At 48.3% G+C, this 27,266-nt stretch overlaps 1 protein-coding gene and 1 non-coding gene across 2 annotated transcripts; both read left to right on the plus strand.

The window, feature by feature from the left end:
• The first annotated feature begins 3,995 nt into the window (after positions 1-3,995).
• Positions 3,996-20,016, plus strand: Tpm4 (tropomyosin 4). The gene is made up of 8 exons (XM_034520165.2): positions 3,996-4,218; positions 7,393-7,526; positions 11,927-12,044; positions 13,016-13,086; positions 14,756-14,831; positions 15,346-15,408; positions 15,488-15,557; positions 19,086-20,016. Exons 1-8 carry the CDS (start codon positions 4,087-4,089, stop codon positions 19,166-19,168), a joined length of 747 nt encoding a protein of 248 aa, XP_034376056.1. The 5' UTR covers positions 3,996-4,086; the 3' UTR covers positions 19,169-20,016.
• Positions 5,831-5,961, plus strand: LOC117722133 (small nucleolar RNA SNORA5). Its single transcript, XR_004608518.1, has one exon. It is a non-coding gene; the product is annotated as a small nucleolar RNA SNORA5 (small nucleolar RNA).
• Positions 20,017-27,266: the final 7,250 nt, after the last annotated feature.

The raw sequence follows: 27,266 nt of genomic DNA on the forward strand, positions 1-27,266 counted from the left end.
AGAGGCCACCATCTCTGAGGCCTCAGTGAAATCTTAGGCTGCTCTGTGGTGGGATCCCAGGTCCCAGGGTCCTGTAGAAGAAGGCAGGGCGTGGTCCTGAAGGTCGTCACTCCTGCTGCTGATGGAGGCTGCAGGTTGGCTACAGATAACAATATGGATTTCCCTTGAGGGCCTAACACTGCAGGAAGACAGAGGGAGCCAGTCAGTGACCCACCACTGTCCCCATGACCCTCAGGGACCTTCAGCCAGATCCAGTTCCCGGCTGTGCCTGTCCAGTGGGGAAGCAGGATGGAAAACTGGCCTGGCTGTTTCCTGCCCCACTTGCAGCCCAGGGCAGCAACATCCGTTACTGCTACCCTTTGACCCCACATCCTGCCTCCACCTCATTAAACTCTGTATTCTGTAACCACTTTACTGGGAGAAAAACTGAGTCCCAAAGCACAGTGGCTGGTCAGGGAAAGCTTTGGGCATGAGATGTGGACAGGAAGTGACTCTGGCCTGTTGGTGCTGTTTCCTTTGTATTCCCACCTCCTGCTACTGGAATCTTTAGAGGACGGCAGAGTGGGTGAAGTGCTTGCCTCACACACATGAGAGCCTGAGTCTAGACTCCCAGATACTATGTAAAGTCCAGCACAGCAGGGCATGTCTGGGGGAATCAGCAACAGGCAGATCCAGGACCCAGCCAGTCTTACCAAATTAATGGACTCCAGTTCTAGTCAGAAACCCTTCTTCAAAGACAGAATGGAAAGCAATAGAAGGAGATGCCCACCACTAAGCTCTGTCTTACACATAGGCGCGCACACTCACGCATATATGCACGTGTACACACATACACTATCCACATACCAAAGATCGCTTCCTGCTGTGTTCTGCTGCTGGGGCCTGTGGTGGCTTCAGCTGTAAACACAGCCCTCAGTGAGCTCAGGCTGGAGGAGAAGGAGAGGCTAGAGGGAGGAGGCTAAGTGAGCACCCTCACAGTGGATAGCAGAGCCTCCAGTCAAACCAGCATTGACACCAAAGTCCTGTGTGATCCAGAGGCCATTCTGCTTTCAGGGACTGTTTGCCACTCTGTAAACATGGGGCTTCAGTGAGTCTGTATCTCTGTAAGTTCCCAAATGTTCTTGTACAAATGCTGTCTCCCAAAATATCAGGAACTCACTTAGGTGCCCAGGCAGGTGAAAGGACACATGGTTGTTACCCTATCCCTCTGGAGGTAGAGGCAGAAGGTTCAGGAATTCAAGCTCGTCCCTGGCTGCATAGGAACCTGGAAGAATCCCTGGGCTAAATAAGACACTGCCTCAAAAAACAAACAGGACTAGAGAGATGGGGCAATGGTTAATAGCACGTGCTGCTCTTAACACAGAACCTGAATTCAGTTTCCATCCTGTCAGGCAACTCACAACTGCCCGTGACTCCAGTTCCAGGGAACCCAATACCTCTGCAGGTACTTGAGTGCAAGTGTGCATGCATACACACACACATACACTTTAAAAAAGGAATACAAACCCCTCAAACTCCCTTTATAACCTGATTCATATCCAGTGGAGTCAAATCTGACTCACACTGAGAGAGTTCCCATGCTTAGCATACAGTTGGTACTCAATAAATATTCCACTCCACAGGTCCAGAAGGAAGACAGTGGGTGAAGGCCAGCCTTGGTCTGTGAGGTGTCTTAAAGGAAACTGACTCAATCTCTTAGTCAAAGACAGCTACCTGACCTAGAGTGTTCAAAGTTCACCAGGTTAAGGTTTTCGTTCAGTTGTTAGGGAAACTAAGGCCAGAAAAGGGATGTGGAGGCGGGGGATCACCTATCTGTGGCTGAGAACAAGACTCCAGGCTCTTCGCCTGGAGGTCAAGGCCCTCCCTTTAGCCTGGAGTGCTATGAATGATGAGATGGGCCCAGTCACATCCATCATTATGGCAGACTAGGACCATGTCCAGAGTGGCCTTGGAGATGTCACACAAGCCAGCCGGGACTGCTCTCTGCTCATCTAAGCCTGGCTCTGCCACCTGGAGGTGGGGCTCTGACTCCTGTCCACTTAGGAGTGCCTGTCCTATGCCTGCAGCCCTGAGTTCATCCAATCAGCCCAGGCCTCAGGACCTCCCAGGTGGCACCTCTGACAAGCACTCCCTTTGGGAGAAAAGAAAACAACACTCCAATCCAGAGTCAAAAAGCAAAGACAGCAGATCTCTGTGAATTTAGAGCCATCCTGACCCATAGGGTGAGAAGCAGTGTCAAAAAAAAAAAAAAAAGGGGGGGGGGAGTGGACACTTGCATGTGTGCACACACACACACACCTGCCCACACACACAAGTGTGCACACACACACCTGCCCACACACACTCACAAGTGTGCACACACACATATGTAGCTGGTTACCATCTTACTCAACACTTACTGTCCACAGAGATCTGACTCTTGGTGTGAGCATGCAGTCCCCATCAAATTTATTTTAAGAACTCGGCTCCAGTCTTGTGGGGGTTAGGGGAAGTGGTGGGGGTTAATCTACCGAAAGGCAACCACCCTCAGTGCTTCCCGCTGAGGGAAGACAGGAAGCTTGGTCTCACAGGGAGTACTGCAGCAGTGGGGGAGTCCTGCTCCAGGCCACATCAGGGATAGCAGGAGATGCAGGAGATCCTGTGGAGTTGACACAAGAGTGACCCTAGCAGCTAGGAGGTGTCACATGGCTGAATGGCTCTCAGAGATGCCTCAAACAGGAAGTGGGGGGACAGACTCTCAGAACCAACAGCACTAGATTCTGGGGGAAGTTAAAGGACACGTTAATTAAAACAGATGCATGACAAGTGTGCAAAAGCTAGAGGAGCAAAAACTTGAGCTCAGAAGGGAGTTGGTTCTGAGAGTCAGTTTCTTCCAGGACAGCCCCGAAAGCCAGGTGTGGGACCAAGACTGGAGTGGGAACAGGATTTGGGGTCTTCAGGGTGCTTTGGTGACACCTTCCTCAGTATTACTACCCAGAGCAATGGGAAGCCAAGGAAGGTTCTCCGCAGAGAAAAAGGGCTTGCACACTGATCAGAAAGTCTCTGCCTACGAAACTCGGGGAGTTTTTTTATAGGCTCCACTTTGATTAAACAGAGATCATCTGAGACCTGCATTTGGAAAATGAGAGTGCAAAATTCAATTTGTAGTGTTGCAAACACTCTGAGAGTGGGGACTCTGGTGAGTCCAAGAATGGCCAGTCCCTAGGTCAAGGGAAGAGTAAAATCCCTCTGTATTCAGTAATGCACACTCACCACTGTGTGTGTGTGGGGGGGGGGGGGTATATTTTATGTTAGTGTTTTGTCTGCATGCATGCCTGTGCTAAGGGGTCATGGAAGCAGAGGATGTTGGTGCCCCAGGAACTGGGAATCAAACCCGAGTCCTCTGTCCAAGACCTTGTCTATACATACTTTTTACTTTCACAAACTTGTGTTCTCTGAAGGAGACCTTCTCTATATAAACCTTTTACTTTCTTCATTAATGTGGGGACGCACGTGTGAGGTTAATGACCCCTGGATATCAGGCAAGCACCTTTACCGTGGAGCCATCTCACCAGCTCATATAGGTTTTGTGTTCATTTGCAGGGCCTCAAACTACCAGTCCTTCTGCCTCAGCCTCCCAAGCGCCAGGCAACAGACCATTAGGCTGACTCGTTCCCTTCGGTGTCTCCAGGTGGAAAATCAGCTGATGCACGTCCAGAAGAAATGGAAAGCTTGAAGGAAGAACGGAACAGGCAATCCGAGGTCCTCAAAGACCTGAGGAAGAAACTCAAGCAGGCAGAGAAGACCCCAGGTAAGTGCGTGGCCGCTGGGCCAGGCGGGGCGGGCCTCCCGGGAGGACTAGGAGCCCGCAGGGCAAAGGCCGCCAGCGGTGCCTACGTCAGCCACCCCCTGGCACCCTCCCCGCCCGATGCTGACGTCGCGGCCGGCCAGGGTGACCTCATCGGCCTGACAGCAGGGCGGGGGGGGGGGGACGGGGCGGGGGGGGACGGGGCGGAGAGAGGCGGGGGCGGCCCCGGCGTGGCCAAGGCTCACGGGCCCGGGTGCGGCCGCCTAGCTGTCGCTGGAGCCCAGCGGAGCGAGTGAGCTATGGCCGGCCTCAACTCTCTGGAGGCGGTGAAGCGCAAGATCCAGGCCCTGCAGCAGCAGGCAGACGACGCAGAGGACCGAGCGCAGGGCCTGCAGCGCGAGCTGGACGGCGAGCGCGAGCGGCGCGAGAAAGTGAGAGACCGGGCCCCGCGCTGTCTGCGACCCCCTCCCGATCCCAGCTTTCGTCCCCGTGCCCGCGCCCCTCTCTCTCCCTCGCGCCCTCTTTTCTTCCGAGCTCCGCGCGCTTCCAGCTCCCCCTCCCTCCGTCCGCCCTCCGCCTTGATCATCCGCACCCTTGGACCCCGGAGCCCCGTATGCTGGCGGGGCAAGAACTGGGAGGTTGCGGGGGACAGTCCTGCGCGGGGCTCTCTGGAGCGGTGGGGCAGATGCCGCGCTCCCATTGTCTGCTGGACCAAGGTGGGGGCGGGGGCGGGAGCTGGAGCGGCGCGCGCTCTTGCTTCTTCGCGCCCGAACTTTCCCGGTGCGTCCTTAGGGTGCGGCCGCAACGTGTCCGCTGAGGGCGGGGTGGGGGCAGGAGAATTTGGACGCTGGCCTGCGGGACACCCACCACCACCACCCTGTGTCCCTAGACCCAGGGAATACCCACTAGGGGGCCTGTCCACCGCCGCTACCAGAGCGCCCACTGTATGCGCCTTCCCTGAGAGTCCAGGGACCAGGGTGCATGAATAGTTCAGAAAGAGGAAGGGGCCTCCGCGCCTCCTATTCCTCCCTGGGTCAAGCCCAGGGCCAGAGACGGATCTGGGTTCTAACCCCAGCTCTGGCACCCACAAAGCATTCTATTCGTGTCTCCCAAGAGTCCGCTAGAGGTGGGTGGAAAGACAAGACTAGGGAGAGGCATTCCGGGGCATGGAGAGCCCCTAGTAGTAGAGCGGCGTTTGCTAGCGAAGGAGACTCACAGACAAGGGAGGGGCGTTGTGTGATCGCCCAGGTCCCCTAAAGCCGGGAGTGTGGGAACTCAGAGCGAGAATCCTAGAAACTGAAAGGCCAGGTGGAGTTGGCAGCGCAGGCACCGCCTGGACTTCTCCCAAGGCTGCCTGGGCGACAGCCTGGCCTGGGTGGAAGCCTTGAATCCCTCAAGGACCGCTCCGGCTGGAGGAAGCCTCAGAACTGGGCGGAAGCTCTTCACAGTAGCTGTTCTGGCTTCTCATACGCCCGTCCCACCCTAGACAGCTCCAAAATGGCCTCGAGACTCAAGCCAAGCCAGGAATTTGGCGGTCTAAGGGTGGGGTGCGGGGGATGCCTTTTGGAAAACTTTGGGGCCTCTTTAAAAGTTTGTGTGGTAGAGCATGCTTCTTTTGGTTGTAGAAAGACATCTCAAGTTGATTCCGGGCCAGAAGCACCCAGACCAGAAATGGTGTGTGTGTGTGTGTGTGTGTGTGTGTGTGTGTGTGTGTGTGTGGCTGACTTCTGGGCCTGTGTCCCAACAGCTGGTTTCATTTAGATTTTTGTGTGATTAACCGACGTCGACGTCTTCCTGTTGCTTGGCCACAAGTATCTAGCAAGCCTCTTTTACCTTATAAGGGAAACCCTTTGTAGCCCGTGGAAAGCTTTGATTGCAGGAAGGGGCGGAGCTCAAGATGACTTAGCCTGTGTGTGTGTGTGTGTGTGTGTGTGTGTGTGTGTGTGTGTGTGTGTGTGTGTGTGTGTGTCGCGAGTGTGCGCTTCTGTTAATGCATGGATGTGAACGAGAACTCTTTCGATTTTAAACAATTGAAAATATGCTTGAAGCTGTGTCAAATTCAGTGCCTGTCCTAATGATGGGTAGCAGTGGCCCAGAAGGCTGCCAAAGAAACTCTGATTCCTGAGCCCTGTTCCCCATGCGAGGTTCAGGGATAAATTTAGTCATAGACATCAAGAAAAGAAAGAAAAGGAAAGGAAAAGAAAAGAAAGGAAAAGATGCCAAGATTCAAAGTGTGCCTCATCAGGCTAAGTTCTTTTTCTTTGAGACGATTCATGAATGAGGAAACTCTGTGGCTGTGGAAGTGATGACTACGTTGGGTGTGGCCTTGTGCTCCTGTAACCCAGGCTACTGGATGAGGTAGAGCAGTTCCTGCACTTAAGAGGTTGAGGCAGGAGAATCAGAAGTTAGGGCCAGACTATGTAGTTGGAGGCTAACCTGGGATTCATAACTCAAAAAAACAACTAAAAGCTCCAATGGCAAAAGTTAACAAACTCTAGTGGTCCTGGTTGCATACTTTCCCTGAATATACTAAAAACTGCAGTGGGCTGGAGCCAATCCTGCCCCAGTTGTTGCATGTGATGGATGGGTATTGAGGCTCAAGACATAAGAAAGAGGCACCCATGGGCCACTGAGATGGTTCAGCTAGGTAAGAGGGGCTTGCCACTAAGGATGATGACCTGAGTTCAATCCCCAGGACCCACACTGTGGGAGAAGAGAGACCTGAGACACATAGGCACATATTGGTGTTGGGAGAGGGTGGTCACAGATCACAAACTGGGTGGGGAGGGGGGGTCATCTGTATATTGACAGGCACCTGGCATTGTTCTTTTACTTTCCCTTCTGTGTAAACTGAGGCAGAGAGGGCCCAGACTCCCACTGAGTTTTATAGCTGTCCCCATGTACTGGTTATTCCTTAAAGGAAGCCTGCAGCATGACTTCTGCATCGCCTCATGAACTCACACACTATTTTAAAGTATGTGCTGGGAATCCAAACTCAGGTCCTTATGCTGGGCAGCAAGTGCCTTTGCCCCCTAAGCCAACTCCCCCTCTTTCTGGTCTTTTGACAGAGATCTTACTGTATAATAGTTCAGGTTAGCCTGAAACTCTTTGTTGTCCTTTGGCTTCAATCTCCTGGAGCTGGGATCACAGGCATGTGTCACCATACCCTGCTAATTGAGTCTCATGTGACCAACTTTCCATGCTCCTTCTTGAGGGTGGCCACCCCTGGGTGACAGAGCCCTAAGTCACTAAACAAAACCACTGCACTGGTGGGACCTCCTTGTCTCCACCTGTAAGGTGAGTGAGACATGAAAATAAAACAGTTTGCTCAGTGTATGTTCTCCAGAGAGGCTGGGCACTGGGCCTTGCCTTGTGTTAGCACCCAGGGAGACTGAGGCAGGAGGATCCCTAAGTCCAGGAGTTAGAGACCAGTCTGGCCCTGTGTCACAGATCAATCATTTTTAAAATCAAATTTAAATGAGCGTGAATTCCCTTGAGCCTGGGTCCCTGGGTGGGTTGTGGCTGGATATCATGGTCACATGGGGGTGGGAGTGGAGGGCTCCTGCTTGCCTCTTTTTAATCTGGGTGTATATCTGACTTTCCAGGCTGAAGGAGATGCAGCCGCTCTCAACCGCCGCCTCCAGCTGCTGGAGGAGGAGCTGGACCGGGCTCAGGAGCAGCTGGCCACAGCCCTGCAGAAGCTGGAAGAGGCAGAGAAGGCTGCTGATGAGAGTGAGAGGTAGGATGCTTCTGACCGTTGGAAGACCGGGGGTGGAGCCAGGTATGGTGGTGCATACCTGTGGGTTCAGTGCTGAGGCCAGCCTGGGCTACATGAAGCCTTTCCTGACTTTAAAAAGATGTGTGTGAGGGCTCAGTATTTAAGTACCTACATCTCCATTACCCACTTGAAAAGCCAGTGTGGTTACACAGGAGGACTGGGGTGTGCTGACTGCCAGCCTAACCCCAGGCTCAGTGAGAGAGCCTGTCTCAAGGGAATGAGACAGAGAGCAACAGAGCTGGACGCCTGACATCCTTCTCTGGTCTCCATATGCCCATACACAGATGCACATGGACATGAATGGATGGGCAAGAATCTGTGATGGCGCTAATGACCTGGAGCTGAAGGAGCTTGGAGATCTGTTTGTTTTTAATCCGGTTTCCTTTTCTGTTTGCTTTTGTTTGAGGCAGGGTCTGCCTATGTAGTGCTGGGATGACAGACGCTTCACCATGCGCCCTGCTTGGTTTTCTTTATGATAGCCTAGCAGGACACTTTCCAGCAGACAGAGAAAAGCAAAGAAATGTGCAGGCATGGGACTAGGGCCCCGGAGCGTGCTGTTGCTTTCTTGGGGAAGCCCCTGTGCCTCTCTTGCCCGTTCTAGAGACAATCGAGTTTCTAGATGATGTGAAGAAGAGGAAGGAAAGGTAGACTTGACTGGGCAGGTGTGGCAGAAGCAGGGTGAGCTCTGCGTGCGCCTGCCTGGCAGTTCCCAGTGCTTGTGGCTTTAAGCTTTGGATGATGCCAGCTGTATTTTGGGGACAGTGCATAACCAGCCATCGCCGTGTTTACAGCTGACTGCTGCTCTGGTGATGTCCGTGCAGCATTTGAGCTTCCACGGGGAGCTCTAGCCAACTGTCCCCAGGAATGACTGGCTCTAGCATGTCTTGGCTTGGAGGGCTGAGGAAAAACTGTGTGGCTGCAGGAGCTCCAGTCACAGACAGTGTGGCCAACCCAGCACTGAGGGTTATCCAGGGCAGACTCCTCCCTGGAACTGTTTTCAGATTGTGTTGCTGTGACTGTAAACCAGGCACTAGACAGCAACTAGGGGCTGGGATGTGGCTCAACAGCAAGTGCCTGCAGTGTGTGTGTACATGCGGGGAGGGGGAGAGAGATCGATCCTATAGCAAATATAGGACCCTGGCCCTATGCTGTGCACTAGAAGCAATTTAGTTGGACTGTGGAGATGGTCCGGCAGTAGAGGCACTTGCAACCAAGTCTCCTGATCTGAGCTCAATCCCTGAGTTCTACATGGTAGAAGGAGAGAACCAGCTCCTGCAAGTTGTCTTCTGACCTCGCATCTGTGCCATGGCATGTGTACACTTAAACACACACGGTACCCATGTTGGGCAGCTCACAGCAGCCTATAACTTCAGTTCCAGGAAATAAGAGTACCTCTGACCTCTGTGGGCACCTACACTCAAACACACATATACACACACATACATAATTAGAAATAATAAAAATTCTAAAAAAATAAAAACAGTGACCAGTGTGATTGCTCAGTGGGTAAAGGCACTGCTTGCAGGCCTGAGTGCAGTCAGCGCCTGGAGGAGGAGAGAGTCATCCCTGCAGGTGTGTGCTCCACCCTCCATTGGGACCCACACTGAAGGAGAGAGTCATCCCTGCGGGTGTGTGCTCCACCCTCCACTGGGACCCACACTGGAGGAGGAGAGAGTCATCCCTGCAGGTGTGCTCCACCCTCCACTGGGACCCACACTGGAGGAGGAGAGAGCCAGCCCTGCAGGTGTGCTCCACCCTCCACTGGGACCCACACTGGAGGAGGAGAGAGTCATCCCTGCAGGTGTGCTCCACCCTCCACTGGGTCCCACACTGGAGGAGGAGAGAGTCATCCCTGCAGGTGTGTGCTCCACCCTCCACTGGGACCCACACTGAAGGAGAGAGTCATCCCTGCGGGTGTGCTCCACCCTCCACTGGGTCCCACACTGGAGGAGGAGAGAGTCATCCCTGCAGGTGTGCTCCACCCTCCACTGGGTCCCACACTGGAGGAGGAGAGAGTCATCCCTGTGGGTGTGTGCTCCACCCTCCACTGGGACCCACCCTGGAGGAGGAGAGAGTCATCCCTGCAGGTGTGCTCCACCCTCCACTGGGACCCACACTGGAGGAGGAGTCATCCCTGTAGGTGTGCTCCACCTCCACAGAGTGTGCTGGGCACATGCACTCACGCACAAAGAAATACATGTAAAATAATAATAATAATAAATAAATCAGGTGTTTTGTCATATTCCACACTTTTAATAATATGTGTCACCAGGCCTCATGCCTGGCTTCTATCTTTGTGTCTTGGAAACGTTGTGCAGGGGGTCACTTGTCCCATAGCCATGGTTCTGGTCTCCGTTATCTTGTCTATTCCGATCCATATATAGCTCTGCCAGGGCAGGCTTTGCTGTGAGGCAGCTAAGCTCCTCTGGCTGCCTGCCGACATCCTTCTTTCTGACCTGGGTGAACATAGGTGTCCTTCTGAAATGCTTGGGACAGAAAGCACTTAGGAGTTTGGGCGTTTCTAGGTTTGGGGATATTTGCGTATGTATAATGAGCTATCTTAAAGGTGGGATCAGAGTCTAAACAGGATATGCATCCTATATCCCTTGAACACGGATCCTGAGGAACATTTCATGTGTTTCTAGTGTGTCCTCCTTTGAATAGTGGCCTGCCACAGAAGGAATTCTCCATCTGTACTGTGACTGTTCACAGGCTCAGGTTGTAGGTGGGCCTTAGTGGTATAATTCTCACTTCAGGCTCACACAGCACTGGGTAACATAAAGGTTTGTTCTGAAAGCCAGGCATGGTGGTGCATGCCTTTCACCCCAGTAATAAAACCAAAAGATAAACCTACTTCCTTTTACAGCACTTTGTGCTGCCCAGGCTGTGCCTGCCTTTCCTGCTTCTGCTCTCCAGCGTGTCCGTTCTGTTTCCATTCAGTCCTGGCTCTGGAAGCTTCCAGTAATTCCCTTTCCTCCCAACATAAACTGACCGCCCATCCTGCCCATGAGTTCTTTCACTCCTGTGTGGTTTTTCGGCTGGTTGGTTGGTTGGTTCAGAGAGGAATTTTTTTTTTCTTCGTTTCTGTATTTTATTATCCCGTTATAACCCTCGAGAGCTGGGACTAAAGGTGTGTTCACACAGTGCAGCTCTGACCTGTTTCCTTTCTTGTTGTTGTTAATATTGAGACAAGATCCTGTCTCAAAAGCCTGCTTCTGTTCTCAAAGGCCTGTCTCAGTCTCTCCAGTGCTGAGATGACAAACATAGAGCATTTACCTGCCAGGCTCCTCCAGTGTCCCCCCCCCCCCCCACCTCAGCTAAGCTCTGGAAAAGCCTCTGCTCTCCCTCAGCTCCCACACCTGCTCCTCAGCATCTCTGTGGGTGTGGCTGCACAGGCCTCGGTGACTGCTGAGCCTGGGGCTTGTCTTACTGTGAGGACTACAAAGCAGGGGTGCACCCTCACGGGCCAGCCCAGCTTTGCTACTTAGCAGCTCTATAACTTTAGCCTTTCTCTGCCTCAGTTTCTTTATTTGTAACCTGGGGATAGTAGCCCCACAACATAACGTGATTGTGAGAGCTGGGGTGTTTACTAGTGTCTGGAGGTCCACTAGTCATGCTGGTGGTGCATGCCTGTCATTCTAGTGCTCCTAAATGCTGAGGGAGGTATGGTAGCCTGGGCTAAGTAACAAAATCCTGTCTTCTAAGACCTAACAAGGGCTGGTGAGGGCGGGTAGGATTGGAGCTCCGTTGATAAGAATGCTTGCCTGGCATCCACAAGGCTTGGTTCAAGTCTCAATACCACATAAGCCCATCACCCCAGCACTGAGGGGGAATAGGCAGGAGGATCAGGAATTGAAAGCTATCCTTGACTGCATAGTGAGTTTGAGTTCAGCCTAGGCTTTATGAGACCATATGAGGCTAGGGAGATTGCTCTCTGGGTTAAGTTCTTGCTGCAGGAGCCTGAGAACCTGAGATGGTATTCTCACCCTCACATAAAAGCTATGCATGACGGGGGGGGGGGGGGGGGGGGGGGGGAGGCGGGGGAGCTCCAATCACAGTGCTGGAGAGGCTGAGACCAAAGGGTCCTTAGGGCTCTATGACCAGCCAGTCTATGGAGAACAGCAAGCTCCTGGATCAGTGAGAGACCTGTCTCAAAGATAACCACAGGCTAGAGGGAAGGCTCCGAAGTTACCACTTGCTTTCTTGCAAAGGACCTGGGTTTGGTTCTCAGCATCCAGATGGCTCCTCAGTGAAATGAATATAGAAGCTGACAATAGGTCTTTATCCTTGCCTGGGTGCCGGGTGCTGGGTGGACGCATTTGAACACCTTGATGTGATACCCCACCCTACCTCACTTGCAGAGGCATGAAGGTGATAGAGAACCGAGCCATGAAAGATGAGGAAAAGATGGAGATCTTAGAGATGCAGCTCAAAGAAGCCAAGCACATCTCCGACGAGGCTGACCGAAAGTACGAGGAGGTAAGTTGGGCCTATGAGATAGCCACAGGAAGTGGGAGGAAGTGGTGCTCCCCATAGGAACCCATCAGAAGCCCACATTCAAGAAGATTACCTCTGTGGGAACATCTGTGTTTCCAGACACCACCACTTGGCCACTTGTCTGAGCTGCTGGAGAGCAACTGATCAGCTCGCTCCACTGTCCCTTAAGTTGGACGTAGACAAGCTGGAATTGGAATAAGCTGAGGGTCATGATTGCCAGCCTGACTCTGCTGTCCTGTTTGTTTGTTTGTTTGTTTGTTTGAAATCTTCATGGACATAGAATCTCCCACTAGCTCAGACTGGCCTGGAATTCCTGTTGCCCAGGCTAACCATGAACTCTTGACTGTCCACTGCCTCAGCTTTCCGAATGCTAGAATTATAGCATTTTTGGAATTTTATAATTTAGAATCATAGCATCTTGTTTTTGGTTTTCCAATATATATTTGTTTTGTTTTTAGTTTTTCTGAGAAAGGTTCCCTGGTAGTCTAGGCTGTTCTCCTCCCTATGTAGAAAATAATGCAAGGATGGCCTTGAACTCCTGCCTCTTGCCTCCATCTCCAAAGTGCTGGGATTATAGACATGAACAAGCTGGCTGAATTTTGTTTTTAAAGAAAGTATCTTTTTATACAACCTGGGGTAACCTTTAATTCCCAATTCTTCTGCCTCTGCCTCCCAAATGCTGGGATTATAGGTCACAATGCCTAGTTTTGATTTGGTTTTGAGACTGGGCCTCCCAAACAGAAGGAGGACAGGTGTCATCACCACAGAGGACTCTTGTGTCTTCCCTCTGTGGCTAAGTGACTCAGCTCTGCCTTTTCCTCCCCTGCCTCACTATGGGATCTGAGATGTTCCATCTCGTGCAGGCTCCAGAGCTCTTAGATTTGGAGGGACCAGCACCTGTAGGGATGGATGGTAGTGGGGATGGGTCTCAATTGGGTCTTCTGTCTTTGTAGGTTGCTCGTAAGTTGGTCATCCTGGAGGGTGAGCTGAAGAGAGCAGAGGAGCGGGCAGAGGTGTCTGAACTGTAAGTGGCAGAACAGGCCTGAGCTGCTCCTCCGGCTCCAGGCAGAGGAGGGATAGTGGGTTGTGCTGCCTGGGAGCTGCTGGGGCTGGGGCCTCTGCTCAAGAGCTTGGGCATTCTGAGTTCAGAGCTCATCCCACCTTTGCTTCATTGGCTGACAGAACAGCTGCTGATGGTTCTTCCTGGCAAGGGAAGCTTTGCTGCATCCTTTCCCACCAAGATACTGACTGGGCAATTGTGTGGAGACCCCAGGACAGCATAGAGGCCCCAAGTTTCCTTCTCCCAGCAAAGGCCACTGCTGGGGTTTTCTTCCTCTCTTCTTTCCTTCCTTCCTTTCCTTCCTTCCTTCCTTCCTTCCTTCCTTCCTTCCTTCCTCCTTTCTTTCTTTCTTTCTTTTTTCTTCTTTCTTTCTTTCTTTCCTTCTTTCTTTCTTTCTTTTCTTTGTTGTTGTTTGGTTTTGTTTCTTTGTTTTGCTCTGGGTGTTTTGTTCTGTTTTGTTTTGTTTTGAGACAGGGTCTCTTTACAGCCTGGAATGCCTGATCCTGTCTCTGATCCCTGGAATAACAAGCATACACTACCACACTGAGTTTTTTAATTTTTGTTTTTCACAATTTTATTTTTATATTTATAAACACACCCATTATACTTTAATTGTAACATACCCGATTTTATCCTCCTCCCACTGACCCCCTTTTTCTCAATATACCCCCTCCTAACTTTGACTTCTTGTGTGACCCACTGCAGCTATTTGGTGTATGTCTTATTCAAATGATCATGAAGAGGGGTTATTTACCTAAGCAAGGTAACTTGCTGAGTAGTTACACCACTGAGAAATGTATCTCCTCCTCCCCCAGAGGCCATTAAGTGCTGGTAGCTGCCTGAGGAGGGTGGAGCTCCTGAGCCCATCTCTCCTCCATGATGGAATGTTGATAGGCCCCGCCCCCTGGAGGTCTTGTGTAGGCAGTCCCTGCTGCTGTGAGACCATGGTGCCATCGCCCTGTCCAGTCACAGCTCTGCTGCCCATGTTCTTTCACTCTCTCCCATTTTCTCACTGTTCCTTGTTGGCTGTCTTGAAATTTTTGAAACAGAGTTTTGCTGTATAGCCAGGCTGGCCTGGAACTCAGGGTCTTCCTTCCTGCCTCCACTTTGCACATCGAGCCAGGCCATTTGGTCTTCACAGAATGCCATCTGTAGGTAATGTTTCAGGGCACGGCTTCTGATGTGGCTATGGTACCTGACACATTTCCATGGAGACAGCTCAGCTAGAATGTCACAGGTCACAACAAACAAAATTCCCCCTTGGCCTTGGACCCAGGATTCAGCTCCACAGAGAGCCCTGCAGGGCTGGGAGCACCCTGGTTTCACAGATGCATAGGCTTGCTTCCTGGATTGTCCTGTGAACTCTGAATAGCGTCTCCCACCTCCACCCTTGTCTTATTTGCACAACTTTCTGAGAAAACTAAGCCAGTCACAGATTTCACAAGTCCCTATTGCCTTATCCCTGGCAGATGCCCAGGTTGCTTTACAAACCATCCAAATGCCCTCCTGCCCTGCTTCTGCCTGTGCCCAGCAGGAGAGGGTATAAGTTTCCAGCAGTGTGGGGTGGGGATGGGCAGTGGGCTTAAAGAAAAGGAATTGCCTACATTACAGCAAATCTTTTGTTTTGGTGCAGAAAGTGTGGTGACCTGGAAGAAGAGCTCAAGAATGTAACTAACAATCTGAAATCACTGGAGGCTGCTTCTGAAAAGGTGGGATGGAGAGAAACTTGCTATATTTTGTTCTGTTCTCAGTCCAGGTAACCTGGCACAAGCCAGGGTATTGGTGTGCAGGCTTTGTTAATGGGAGCAGTATTGAGGCTGAGTCTCTCACCTGAAGCTCATCTATTTGGCTAGTCTAGTTAGCCAGCTTGTTCCAAGAATCTTATCTCCACAGAGGGAGCCACACCCATCCAGCTTTTATGTGGATGCTGGGGTCCTCGATGCCAGGCAAATGCTTCGCTCACTAAATCATCTCCCCAGCTCCTTCTTCCTTCCCTGAAGTATTTGTTTCATATGTGTAAGTGCTTTGCCAGCATGTACGTCTGCACTGCAGGGCAGGGAGTCAGATCTCCTGGCACTGATGGTTGTGAGCCTCCATGTAGGTACTGAGTCCTGAACCCCAGCCCTCTGTAAAAGCAACAAAAGCCCTTTACCTCTGAGGCATCTCTCCAGCCTCTTTCCCTCTTTTAAGAACCGCCTTTGGGTTTGTTTGTTTTTCCCATAGTACTCTGAAAAGGAGGATAAATATGAAGAAGAAATCAAGCTTCTGTCTGACAAGCTGAAGGAGGTGAGCGGCCACACCCAGCTATGCCCTACATTTTGAGGAGCTAATCTGAAGCAGGGTAGTGACTCTTTTTCTTCCCTAGGCTGAGACCCGAGCTGAGTTTGCAGAAAGGACAGTTTCTAAACTAGAGAAGACAATTGATGACCTGGAAGGTAGGAATCTCCACTTCCCTAAGTGACAAAGTTGAGTGAGGAGGTCTGTGGAGGGACAGAGCTGGGTTTTGTTTCCAGAGTGAGGTCTTCGGAATTCTCAGAGATGCCTTGCATATTTTAAATGCCTCCAGTTCTTGCTGGCCTCTCTCCCAGAGGCAAGGCTTATCTTAGTGTGAGGAAAGAGAGAAAAGGGGGCAGCAGGGGCCTCAGTTCCCCAGGGAACACAACTCAGCATTTCTTGTGTGACTATGTTATTCTTCATGAGAGAGCACGGAAATTCCAAACGCTTGGGGCTGGAATCCTCCAGGCCGTCTCATCCAGGAAGGGAGACTCATTCTTCACATCTTTATCCATATAAGGGAAAATGTTCCACTCCAAAGGGTGACCTGTGGCAGGATGATTAAGCCATAGAAGTCATCCTGGGCCCAGAGGTGATGGTAGTAGGGGTTATTTATCTTGAAATAGGGTCTTATAAATGTAAACCAGGCCAGCCTTGCCTTTGCCTCCCAAATGCTGGGATTAAAGGTGTGTGCTACCACACCTGGCTCACCATTATTTCAAGGTCTCATCTAGGCTACTCCTGTTCAGAAACTCAGACCTGTTTGTTTGACATGGGACTCAACTTTGTCTTGGTTCACACTGTTTTCTCACTATTTTCCTGTTTGTCTATGCTCTTCCATCTCAACCCTCTGTCCTGTTTCTTCAACCCCCTTCCTGGGAACACCACCCTAGAGTGCCCAAAAGCTCAGGTAAATAGCTATCAGCAAGGATGTGAACCATCGCTCAGTGACATGAGCTCTCTCTGAGGGCAGTGGGTGTCACCTTGGGTCCTAACCATCTCCAGGTGAACTGGCTCTGGTACCAAGGAGCTCCATGGAACCCACCTTCTGGTATAAACTTTAGCCTTTTCCCCATGTGTCTGACTGAAATGACAACAGGCCATCTTTATCTTCTGTCCTTGCCACCTCATCTTTGAGCTGGAATCGGGTGCCTTTGACCATGGCCAGGATGAAGGGTGGGCAGTTGGTTTTCTGTCTCTCACAGATTAAACTCTCTTTACCAAAAGAAAGACGAGGCCCATGTGGTCCTTTTCTGAAAAATAAGGAAACAAAAGCCAATCTGGCATGGTTCCTCAAACACAGCACAGCTAACCAGGACGGCAACACAGTCATTGTTTCTTAATGAAGAGTGTCTGAAATTGAGTCAGCAAATAAAAGGAGGCCCCCTTGATTGGGGTCCAGGCCATGAATTCCAGCGGTTGCTTGCAGTCTTATGTGACATCTACCCTAATCCATTTTGTAAGCTGGGCAGTGGTTGTACATGCCTTTAATCCCCAGACTTAGGAAGCAGGGGCAGGTGGATCTGAGTTGAAGAACAGCCTGGTCTACAGAGGATGTTGCTATGGAGAAAGGCTGGGGATGAAGTGGGTGGGCATTTTGTAAACCCTGCCCTATATCCCTTGTTTTGCCTATGCCCTGCGACAGATCACTGGCCTTGCTGGGGGTGGAGGTATGTTTGCTCAGTATTTCCCTCAGAAATTTCCAGACACGAATAGCCTCCACCCTTTGAAATAACCATCTCTTCCTGTCTGTCTAATCATTCTGCTGGAGCCCTATAAGAGTTCAGCTCCCTCCTATTATCTGTCTGAGCTATGTTGAGAGTCTCAAGGACAGGGAGTACTTTAGGGTTTGGGGGTGACACTCTTTCATCTCAGACTTAATTAACAAAACATACTGGAGAGGCCAGCATTGGTGGAAGACCTGGACTGCACCTCACCTCCACTACTGGAACCGTGCAACACTGAGCAACACTCAGCTCTTCTGTAAAACAAAAGTGCAGTCCAGGTTACCAGGAGAGTTGCCTAAGAACATGGAGCAGCTGGCTCACAAGAGCATCCAGTTAACAAGTCTTCACACAGCCAGGTCACAGGAGTTTGTCTCATCAAGGCTTCTGTGGCTATAGAGAGACTGCCATCTTCTGCAGTCTAAGGTGGTTTTCTTCCTGAAAATTTCCAGGTTGATCTCATCACAGTTTAGGAGGCCTTTTGCTTTCTTACAGAATGTTAACGCCTCCTGGCCTAGTCTTTTATCAGCTCTCACTCACACAAACCAGTTTTCCCTCATGGTTGGTCATGCAGAGCTCTCAATGGCTTTTTTAAATTATTGTGTTTACTTATTTGGTGGTGTAGAGCACGCATGTGCCACGGTGCACAGAAGTTGGGGGTAGGACAACTCGAAGGGATCAAGTTTCTCCTTCTACCTCGTGGGTCCTGGGGATGGAGCTTGGGTCTTCAGGCTTGGCAGCAGGAACCTTGACCTGATGGGTCATCTCACAACTGCCCTTTTATTTTCTTTTTTAATTTTTACTTAATCAGTTATTGAATAATTTTCCTGCAGTCTTGTGTTATTTATCTGGGATTTAACTTGGTTGCTAAGGGGAACCCTGATAATGAATACTGTATGCCTGGAATTACGATAGCCACCCCCAGGTACTCCAAAGGAAAAACAGGTTACTGGACTTCACATTTTCCTAACAGATGTACTGAGTCACCTGTATCTAGTAGCAAAGTCTTTTATGTGCACAGCACCTCCTGAATTCTGGCGCATGCCTCAGTTCTCATAAGGCATCTATCTATCAATCACACACACTGGTGGTGTTCTCCCCACCTCACAGATGGGCAGACTTAGACCTAGAAAGCTTAAATGGCTCACTCTAGTGATATACCTTAGGGCTTCAGTCCAAGTGTTCTGGCTCACGGATGGCTGGATTTATTTGGAAAAAACACAGGACAGTAAGTTGAGTTTCACCAAGGCAGAAAAGTTTATTTTTGTATAGTGCATTTTATGCAGCATTTGAGATGTTAAGATTTTATCTCTAGTTTATGTTTGTCGGGGAGGTGCGCATGTGCCATGGTCCATATGTGAGGTCAGAAAACAGGTCGTAGGAGTCCATTCTCTTCCCATTATGTGAGTCCCAGAGATTAAACTGATTATCAGGCCTGGCAGCAAATGCCTTTCTTGATGAGAAACCAGACCCAGGATTTTTCTTTGGGTTGGGGGTGGTATTGAGGCAAAGTCATATACAGCCTAGGTTGACCTTGAATTGACCATAGCCCAGGATGACCTCTGCCTCCTGATCCTCCTGCCTCCTTCCAGGTGCTGGGGTGTCAAGTATGCACCACAAAGCCAGGCTGTTTCTGAACACTTGTTTTGTTTTTTTGTTTTTGAGACATGATCTGGTGAGATCACAGCTCTGGCTAGCCTGGAACATGCTGGGTAGACCAGGAACTTCCTGGGTAGACCAGGCTGGTCACCTGCCTCCTGAGCGCTGGAATTCAAATAATGCACCAGCACCCCCAGCCTGATGGCCCATACTGTCTTGTTTGCTCTTTGCTCCCTATCACTCCAGGGTGTTCTGTGCGGTTCTTAACTGTGACTTTCGATGTCACAGCTTGAGGTGTCCCCTTCCCCTTCCCCTAACAAAGACGCTCATTAATTCATCTTTCCTCCCTGTCTTAATCTTTATCAGAAAAACTTGCCCAGGCCAAAGAAGAGAACGTGGGCTTACATCAGACACTGGACCAGACACTAAACGAACTTAACTGTATATAAACTAAACCAGAAGAGTCCTGTTTTGACACCAGCTCCACTCCAGAGAGTGCGCCCTGTCTTCCTTTCTTGTAAGAAGTTCTGCTTATTACCATGTCTCCACCTTGCTGGAAATACCAAGCAGATAATGAATTCATGACCGAATATTTTGTGTTAGACAAGCTTTGAGCACCAGTTAAGTTTAATTCTTTCCTTTTCCATTCAAATGGCACCAGCTTTTTTGGTTATTCTTATTCTTAAATTGCATTTATTCCTAAAATAGGCAGGGAATTTCACACTGAAGTAAATAATACTCAAATAATGAAAAGGTTGCTAGCCAACAATACACTGAGCATTGTTCTAATACCAAGTGTTGGTCAACAAAAGGTCTCTCCAGCAGCAAAGTAGTGATAGAGAAAGAAATTGGCTTAACTTCATCTCCATTGTTCAGGGAACAACAAATGGAAGCTTGACTTTGCCAAGACTTGAATTCCTTCGGGAATGACACTAATAAAAGACCAAGAACTCCTGATTGAACTGGATGTGAAGTGCTCTGTAGGCTGCACATTTTTTTGGTTTTATACTTTTGCTTTCTCAGTTAACATCTCACACTGAAACATTCCACATTGCCCAGCAATGCGGGGCAACTCAAGTTTACAGCCCTGAATGAAAGTCACCCTGCCTCTGGCTTATCTTAACCCCGCCCTCACTCCTATTTATTGAGCATCACACTACCAGGGAGGCGAACTTTGAGCAAACTGTGCAATTGACAAAGTCTACTCTGTTCTTTAGGTTCTCGCAACTGTATCATGTGTAATAGTGTCACTTTATCACTTTTCTACATTTGGTCAAATAAATTTTTGCATAAATAATGTGTATGATTTCTTCTTTTTTAGTTGACAGTTTTGTGGGTATATATAATGCGTTCTGGTTATTACGCACATACATTCCTAACTCTTTCTCATCCCTGTATATCCTACCTCCATCCATATCAGTCTCTCATCTTGGTTCTCCTTTGCTACACATTTAGTTAAACATGTTGTCTGTGGCTGTGAGTTTGGAACATTCGCCAGAGCCTGGCAGGATTCAACTGGCGGGTACACAACTGAAAGCAGTGACTACTCCCCCTTTTCCGAATCTTATCATCAACCAGTTCTGAGGGATGGGGCCCCAGGCCCCTCCTCTGTCAACACCTAGCTATTGATTAAACAACTTTGTTCAGCAAATGTTAGCAGACTGTAAAAGTGACTGTGCCAAGAGCTCAGCAGATAGTTTCTTTTTGCCTTACACTGCGACTCCATGACACAAAGATGGTGACCTGCATACTTCAGGTGGGAGGGGCGAGTGGCCTCTGTTACTCAGAATGTCTGCCCCTTTGTGATTCCTAATTCTTCCTAAGCTGGACTGAGCCAAAGGGGAAAAATTTTAATGGTGCAGTGGTTCTCAGTGGGTGGTGACCCCTTTGGGGTTAAACAACCCTTTCACAGGGGTTGCATATTAGATATTTACAATTCATAACAGCAAAATTAGCTATGCAGTAGCAGTGAAAATAATTTTATGGTTGGGGGTCACAACTGGGGAACTGTAATTTAAGGTCACAGCGTCAGGAAAGATGAGAACCACTGAGGTGGTAGGGAAAAGGTTTACACTGTCGTAGTTAGGAGAAATATGAGGCCTGTTGGGATCAGGCTTTTCCAGCATTGCACACACAAGCAGAAAATAGAGTGAAAGGGATGTCGGACCCACATGATAAAAACAAACTTAACTTGATCAGAAACAGAAATAACCAGTATCAGGAAACTGGCTAACATCTATTTCTTTAAATACTATGGCTGGTTGGTTTTAGAGACAGGAAGGCAAGGTGGGTAAATATCACTGAACTAGGATAGGGCCTGGCAGGATGGCTCAGGATGAAAGTGCTTTCTGTGCAAGACTGACCACCAGAATTGGATTCCTGCCTTGGTAGAAGGTGAGAACCAACTCCCAAAAGATGTCCTTTCAGGGCTATAGAGACGGCTCAACAACAAAAATCACTTGCTGCTCCTGCACAGACCTGGGTTTGGTTCCCAGCACCAATACCAAGCAGCTTGCAACCACCTCTAACTCCAGTTTCAGAGAATCCAACAACTGCTTCTGGCCTCAAAAGGGCACTTGTGCTTCTAACACACATACAGATAAGCAGGTATACACATAAGAAAGAAAAGTTGTCCTCTAGTCTCCATACATTCACCATGGCATGCATGCACCTCTGTTCACACGAGACCATCTGGGATGGCACAGTTGTTATAAAGAGGAAGTGATTCTTCCTGTTTGGCTCTGTGGCAGAGACATGGAGCAAAAGCCTGTCACTATATTTTCACTACCACAGTGCTTTAGTGTTTTGCTTCAAAATTTTACCTTCAAGAGGCAGGTAAAGGATTCAAGAAAAATGAGTAGTTTTTGTTGGGTATAGTGCTGCAAGCTAGCCTAGGCTAGAGAACTTGACTCCAAAAGAGAATCAAATGGGGTGGTACATACATTAACTCAGCACTCAGGAAGTAGAGAGGCAGGCAGATCTAAGTTCCAGGCCAGCCACAGATAAAAGTCTCTGCTTTAAGACCCTGTATCAAAAGAGAAACAAAAGCTTTTAAAACATTAATGCAAAATGCAAAACATTTTTGAACCAAATATAATTAAGGGCTTCCCTATTCCAAGTGGACACTGTGAGCTTAGATGGTAAAGACAGTGTCTTCAAATTGCATAATCCTCTACTGAGTGCCACACTAACTACTCATCCTGACACTGTCACATCAGAGCTTCATGTCAGTCTTGTCTCCTCCTCAGCCCACTAGGCTGGATTCTAACTAAACCCGGATGGTTTGGGGTTTTTTGTTTGTTTGTTTTTTTTTGTTTTATTTTGTTTGTTTTTTTGTTTTTTAGATTTATTATGTTTACAGTATAATTCTGCTTGCATGCCAGAAGAGGGCACCAGACCCCATTACAGATGGTTGTGAGCCACCATGTGGTTGCTGGGAATTGAACTCAGGACCTCTTGAAGAGCAGACAATGCTCTTAACCACTGAGCCATCTCTCCAGCCCAGACAGAGAGGAGGGAGCAAGCAGCAGCCCCCCCCCTTTTTTTTTTTTTTTTTTTTTTTTTTTGGTTTTTGGTTTTTGGTTTTTTGAGACAGGGTTTCTCTGTGTAGCCCTGGCTGGAACTCACTCTGTAGACCAGGCTGGCCTCAAACTCAGAAATCCACCTGCCTCTGTCTCCCAAGTGCTGGGATTAAATGTGTGTGCCACCACTGCCTGGCTTGACAGACTCTTAAGAAGGCTGAAATAATAAGACAGGTCCAGTGTTTGCTGACTTGTCCCAGTCTAGAGGCGTCCCCCAGGATATTAGGTAACCATTAAGAATGAGCACACCAGAGTGGACTCTAGTGGACAGGAAAGAGTATGATGTGACCGTGGTAATGGAAATGGATTTAAATGACTTTAAGAATCAGGATGTGAAAAAAAAATTAAAAAAAAAAAAAAAAAAAGAACCAGGATGTGGGTTAGGAGGATGACAAAGTCAGTAATGCACTTCCTGAGCAAGCATGAGTACCTGAGTTCAATCTTTAACATGCATGTGAAAAAGCCAGGCATGGTGGTCTGCATCTATAAACCCAGCACTGAGGAGATGCAGATAGGAGGCTGTCTACTGCTCTCTGGCCAGCCAGTTTAGCCTAATTGGCAAGCTTCAGATCCAGTGAGAGATTCTGTCTCAAACCATAAGGTGGAGAGTGATTGAGAAAGACACCTGACAAAGTCAACCTCTAGCCTACACACACAAATGCACAGACAGACAGACAGACACACACACACACACACACACACACAAATGCCCAGCAATACACACAAACACAGATATAGACAGAATCAGGACATAAGAGAGATTATTAAAAGTGTCAAAAATTATTTTAGCTTCACTTATAATTTAGAACAAGCGAGTCTGGATAATGACCAGAAAGCAATTAAACACAGGCAATGGATGATAATTTATTTTTAACACTATTTGCTCATTTGTTTTGTGTGTGTGAGGGTCTGGGTACATGGTACATGCCATTAGCATGTTTATAGAGATCAGAAAACAGCTTATAGAAATTGAGCTTCTTCTTCTACCACTTAGGGCTTTTTTTTTTCCTTTAGTATATTTACTAAAAGTACTGACTGATGGTTAGGGTGAGGGTGAGGCCAGCATGGCCACATAAATGAAGAAGTTCTGAATGGAGGAGACAGTATGCTTTATCTTCTCTGGGTCCAGTTTCAGCCTGACAACCTTGATCCTCAACAGCAAAGCTTCACCTCAGCAGATTAGTGGCACTGTACTCTCCCCTTTCTTCCACTCTGACCACTTTGAACCCCCACCACATAAAGCTTAAGAAACTATTTCAAGTTGTCACTGTTAATCCCGAGACTCACCGGAGAAAACCAATTGCATCATTTTACATCAAATTTGAAGCAAGTTTTATTAAATATTGAATACTGACCAAAAGATGGACTTTGGTCAGGATCATTCCCAGGAATTTCCCAGCTGAGAATGGCCCCATATACAAAACTATAGGCCACCATACTTTCCAACGAGGAGTTCTTTTCCCAGAACTACAACTCCTGGCATTCCACAGAAAGTTACCTAATTCCTGGGGCAGGAGGTGTTTACGGGTTAACTTTGGGTATTACAGTTATATTTGGTGGCAAGCACCTTTAATCCACATAGCCATCTCACTTACCCCTGGATGAAAAATTTAGAATTATCACCATGAAGATGTTAGAAACCACAGGAAAAATCATCCAGAAAATGACAATCAGATGGAAAGAATCTAGCAGAACACCAATATTGAACTACAAACAAGAATCTACAGATGTCTGCAGTAGTGGAGATGATTCAAGAGAGAGGCAACGCACATAAAGAGAGTACCAAGAAAAAAGAATTTTCAGAGGCAGTCAAGAGAAGCAACTACCACAGATGCTGAGGCCTAAAAAGTGGGCATCACTTCTGATGGAAACTTCCCAGGCAGAGATGAATGAGCTAAATAAAACTGAAGGGAGGAAAGGCACAGTCCTGCCTCCTGCACATCTTTAAGTGAATATCTGCATTTCTAATAATACTCAAGAGTTGTTGCTGTTAATATTCTTCCACTGCTGTTAATATTCTTCCACGCTGTCTCCACAAGGCTGGGCTGAGCCCAGACCATCCCACCATCTACTCAGTACCGGGTAGAAAAGGAGACTCTAATGCTTAAAGATTAATCAAAGGCTTTATATGTTTGGTAATGCTCAATAACAAGATGCCCACACAATTAGAGGGGTGTAACCCAATACCCAACCTAGATATATCAACTACCTTTGACCACTAGAGACACGTGAAGGCCTGCAGCCATGTTCCTCTCTCTCTCTCTCTCTCTTTCTCTCTCTTCCTCTCCCTCCTAGCTACTCCTCCTCCTCCTCTTCTGCTCCTTACTCCTCCCACCTTAGCTCCTCCCAACTTTCCCGGGAAAATATGCTGCTACAAAGAGTAACCTAAAAGTTGCTATCTAAAACTACCTCTGAAAAGCTGAAAACCCTAGATGAAATCTTAAGTCCCGCCCTAAGGACCTCCAACGACCAGGTTCCACCCAAAGAACACTATAACTGCCTTAATGGCTGGACCCAGACACCAACCCCTATGCCCTCTACTGTGTAAAAACCCCAAGCTCTGGACTTGAAAACCCACCAATCCCCAAAAGTTCTACCCTGTAAAGCTCTGCCCCACAAAGCTGTATAAACACTATCTTCTGCTCACTCCATAACTGCTTCTCCCAGAGCAGAGGCAGCCACCCTTCTGGGTTCTTTCCTCCCAATATATCTCGTGTGTGAGGTTTATTGTGCAGAGTGATTTTGCAGTATTCCTTGGCTCCCAACTGCCAGTATGCCTTTCCCTTCAGATCTGGGGAAATACTCCCCAGCCAAAGCAGAGCTGGGGAAACGTTTCCCCTCAGAGATGTAACACACAAATCCTAGCCAGTAGAGTCTGTGGTGGTCTGAGGCTCAGCATCAAAACACTTGCCTGGCATGCACTAGGCCTCTTTGCTCTTATAGGTACCAATCTGCACCCCAGGGGCACCTGCTGAGGTTCCCAGGCTCTTAAATACCAGGAAAAAGGATTGTACCAGGGACATACAGTAAGGTAGTAAAAAAGAGAGTTTATTTCAAGAGTTTGGGCTGACTGGGCAGTGGTGGCGCATGCCTTTAATCCCAGCACTTGGGAGGCAGAGGCAGGAGGATTTCTGAGTTTGAGGCCAGCCTGGTCTACAGAGTGAGTTTCAGGACAGCTAGGACTACAACAGAGAAACCCTGTCTCGAAAAAACAAAAAAAACAAAACAACAACAAAAAAAACAAACAACAACAAAAAAAAGAGTTTGGGCTGGAGAGATGGCTCAGCAGTTAAGAGCACTGGCTCATCTTCTAGAGGTCCTGAGTTCAAGTCCCAGCAACCACATGGTGACTCATAACCATCTGTAATAGAATCTGCTGCCCTCTTCTGGTGTGAATAAAAACAGTGTACTCATATATACTCATACATAAAATAAATTTTTAAAAGAAGATAGTGCTCCTGAGAATGGGCATAGGCTTATGAGTAGAGAACAGGCATCCCCTCAAAAGCACTGGGCTACAAGACTCATGACCAGCTGCTCCCATATTTGTACATGGTGGCCTTTTATTGTACATGATATTTGTTACAGATAGTCCACATAGAAAAGAGCTTGCAGTCTCTCTGGCAACTAGCTTTTTGTATGTCATCCTATCGAGCTGTGTATTGTCATCTTACATAGTGAAAGGTTTTTAATTTGGGCTTCCAGGGGGATAGTGAGACAGATTACAAGAGTTATTAACACCATAGTCAGACAAGCAGCAGCATATCAGTAATTCTAAGAATTCAGAATCTGTGGCCAGAGGCAGGTAGACAACAGCATGTCAGGAACTCAGAATTCAGGTCCATGTAGCAGAATAGGGTGGCCTTTCTTACAGGTTTTACAAAAAGTTAGTGGTTCCATGCCATGTGGTTGAATAGTCCACTGTAAGAGCTTGCAGTTGGACTGATTCCCAGCTGGCATAATGTAGGGAAAGTGGGGAAGGACCCATTTAGTTAATGTTGTTTCCTTTGGAGAGGTAGCATTAGATAACTTGGTGTGTTTTAGCTTGACGACTGCATGCATAATCAGCTATGAGGATGGGGAGACACATCTGAAGACAGGCTTGACCTGAGTTGGTCTGCCAGTACTTCACCCCCTGAGTTATCTCCTCAGTCCTCATATATATTATACACATGTAGCACTTTTTTTATTGGATATCTTATTTGCATTTCAGATGTTATGCCCTTTCCCCATTTCCCTCAACCACTGAGGGCAAGGTCAGCATCAATAAATGAATGGATTAGATACACAGCTGATGTTGGATCTCACTCAGCTGATAGGTCAGTAATAGGAAAAACTGCAACTAGAAACCTAGAGATGACCCAAGATTTCAAATGTTTTAATTGTGGTAAATGGGGTCATCTCAGAAATGACTATAGGACAAATCAAAATAATACGAAATGGGGGCCTAGGCCTTCTGGAATATGTCAAAGATGTGGCAAAGGCCGACATCTGACCAGGGAATGTAGAGCAACAACAGACAAATGGGGCAATACCCTGCCAAAAAACTTCTAGGGGGGCCTCTCGCAGGCCCCAATGCCAGAAAGGGAGAATTCTCTTCCTCAGGAAAATTAAATGTCACTGCTTCAAAAACAAATGTTGTAAGACCAGATAAGGCTGAGGAAGGTTTTATAGACAATTCAGAAGGCCTCACAGGGAGTCAAAAGCAAATATTTTGGCAAACTTCTATAGAAGATCAAAGACCAAAACTAAGATTACTAGTGAATAATATTGAGATTGAGGGGATGGTTGACACTGGAGCAGATGTCACTGTTATTTCTCCAAATTCTTGGCCTGAAGGTTGGCCACTTCATGAAGTAGACATCCAGTTTCAAGGACTTGGAACTTTATCCAAAATAAAACAAAGCACCAGATGGCTTAAATGTATAGGACCAGAAGGTCAGCTAGGAAAATTGAGGCCATACGT

Source organism: Arvicanthis niloticus, chromosome 16 (assembly GCF_011762505.2).
Source record: "Arvicanthis niloticus isolate mArvNil1 chromosome 16, mArvNil1.pat.X, whole genome shotgun sequence".
In the NCBI taxonomy this organism is placed as follows: Eukaryota; Metazoa; Chordata; class Mammalia; order Rodentia; family Muridae; genus Arvicanthis; species Arvicanthis niloticus.

What these genes read in the sequence shown, in the direction of transcription:
- Tpm4 (XM_034520165.2), top strand. Translation starts at nt 4,087, where the DNA reads ATGGCCGGCCTCAACTCTCTGGAGGCGGTGAAGCGCAAGATCCAGGCC. An exon ending in GCTGCTGATGAGAGTGAGAG is followed by an intron (nt 7,527 to 11,926) that starts GTAGGATGCTTC and finishes CCTCACTTGCAG; the next exon opens with AGGCATGAAGGTGATAGAGA. An exon ending in CTGACCGAAAGTACGAGGAG is followed by an intron (nt 12,045 to 13,015) that starts GTAAGTTGGGCC and finishes CTGTCTTTGTAG; the next exon opens with GTTGCTCGTAAGTTGGTCAT.